We start from the raw sequence: 2385 nt of genomic DNA, 5'->3' as shown, positions 1-2385 counted from the left end.
CTGCAGGAAAATAGATTTTTGGTCTTCAATCTTCTTTTGCTGAAAATAATTTTCATAGATGCAAAATTCTTCCTCTTTTAATCTCCCATTTTCATGAATATTCTGGTCACATAAAAATTACCACCATATGTGGAATAAAGTACCTCTTTCTTGTGTTTGTTGTTCTTCTTCTCCTCTTTAAGTTGGGGATAAAAATGACATAGACACTTTGCAAGGAAAAAATACTATATGGAATAAGAAAATCACTCTAGCTACATGCCAAAGCTCCAACTACCAGCTAAAATGATCGTAGTGTGAAACACACTCCGCTCAAAATTTAAGGCGGAAAAACGGCCCAACTTTAGGTCACAATAAAGAGACTACACATTTTTTAAGGGTAGCTCAAACACAAATCACTTCTTCGGTAAAGAATAAAATACTTGACTCGAGATGGTTATTGGGCACACTCCTATACTTTTTAGGTAGTGGGTCTAGGCATTGCTTTGAAGTGATGAAAATACAAGATAAAGATTGAAGAAATACTAGAGAAAATCAACTTTAACCGGAAGTTGGCGAGTATGCAATGGTCATAAATCCAAAGTGACCTTATTTAAAAAAATAAAAATACCAGGGGAGACTATAAACATAGAATTTAATAAATTTGACCAAGTATAACTTTGTTTGGGAGACCAAAATTTTTTCGAAGTTAACTATGTGTAAGATACACGACCTAGTAACAAAAACACAAAACTTGAAAGATAACCCAAGCAAGATATTGTATACCTTTAATGAACACATCATGGAGTGATTAAGCCTTGTCCCTTCATATCAAAGCAACTTGCAAATTACCCAGCGTTAGTGATGTTGAGTCCCATATGGTTAGTTTGAAAAGACTAGGAATGGGCAAAAGAATCAATTTTGTGGGGGCAGAGCAAAATCTAGTAACATACGAGTGTTCAAGATACAAACTCAAGTGCAGCTAAAAGATCAAAAGGTGACAATAGTCAGTTTGAGGTCTATGCAGCTAACAAAAAGCGTTTTATGGTTCCAATGACTTGTGTCAATAATGCAATCTTCCAAGAACTACTACCAAACCGATCACTTCAACGTTTTGTTAATGTACCAATTCCAAGGGTATGCATCTTGAATGGCCATCTTTATTCTGGCGATTGAACCCGGATTTTAATGTGACGATGTTGAGTCCCCAATTAAAGTTTTGTCTCCATTTGGTTAGTCTGCTACAAAGTCTTCTACATATCATGTTTCAGGATCATGACAAGTTTATCGATGGACATCGCTAAATCTGTGCCGACCAATACAAAACATGCATTCAAATACATCTTGTTGTTATGGACCCATCCATCATGTGAGTTGCTTATTCTCTTCCTTATTGCCATGGTTGGCTGCCCTACAATCATGGCTTCAACAACATCCACATTTTACTGGACCCAGCTTATCGTGTGGAATTCTTACAATCACTGTTATGGCATGCCGTAGCCAGTCAAAATCTTGCTTTCTCTTCCATTACTTTCACTAGACACTCTGAAATCTAAGGGGACAGAAGCATGAGAGCCTGCTACCTCTGTTTTCAGCACTCTCACTGGGTACGGCATACTGTACCCTACCAGCACATGGTTGTGCATTCTCAACCGCCCAACATAGGAAAATTACAGAATTGATACTCGCCCCTTTCCTTTCCATGTATAAAAGTCTTTGACTGCATCGGGAATCAGCACAACCACTGGCCTCTTGCTATCCAAGATCAGCCTTCAGCTTTCCCCTCCATCCAGCAACCAAAATCCCTCATCAGCAGCCATGTTTAGTCCCAAGCGTTTTGTATCAAAGGCGAGGAATGGTGAGAGGGCAATCTCAGGAAAAGGTCATTTTGTGGTGTACACTGCAGATCAAAACCGCTTTGAGGTTCCATTGGCATATCTCAACAATGCGATCTTCCAAGAGTTGCTGAAAGTGGCTGAAGATGAATTTGGTCTCTCAGGAAATGGGCGCATCACTGTGCCATGCAACGCGGACTTCCTGGATTATGTCCTCTCATTTATTAGAAGGCGTCCATCCAAAGACACAGAGAAGGCTTTACTGTTGACAATTTTCAGTAGTAGGTGCTCAATATCATCCTTACATCAGTCGGAGCACCGCGCTCATCAAATACCTCTCTACAGTTACTAAAAGAATGACCAGGGATGTAATTTTTTTATCGTCAGTTGTACATGATCGACACAATTTTGATACACACAGAAGTTCATTTTTCATATCTGTCTTTAGTCTTCATGTCTCAAATACGTCTCTAGCTTTCTTTTTCATTACTTTTACTAGACACTCTGAAATCTAATGGGACAGAAGCATGAATGCCTGCTACCCTACCAGCACATGGATATGCCCAAACTGTTT

The 2385-nt window shown here is 39.1% G+C and overlaps 1 protein-coding gene across 1 annotated transcript; it reads left to right on the top strand.

Annotated features, from left to right (window-relative positions):
* The first annotated feature begins 1794 nt into the window (after positions 1-1794).
* On the top strand, positions 1795-2163 carry LOC137943736 (auxin-responsive protein SAUR65-like). Its single transcript, XM_068789175.1, has one exon. The coding sequence runs from the start codon at positions 1795-1797 to the stop codon at positions 2161-2163; it is 369 nt and encodes a 122-aa protein (XP_068645276.1).
* The last annotated feature ends 222 nt before the right edge of the window (positions 2164-2385 follow it).

The sequence above is a fragment of the Aristolochia californica genome, unplaced genomic scaffold (genome assembly GCF_029961685.1).
Source record: "Aristolochia californica isolate CCGP_79_NKW_82.1479 unplaced genomic scaffold, dmAriCali1.0.hap1 SCAF_11, whole genome shotgun sequence".
NCBI lineage: Eukaryota > Viridiplantae > Streptophyta > Magnoliopsida > Piperales > Aristolochiaceae > Aristolochia > Aristolochia californica.
Note: the sequence above shows the minus strand (reverse complement) of the source record. Positions and strands in the feature narration are given on the sequence as shown.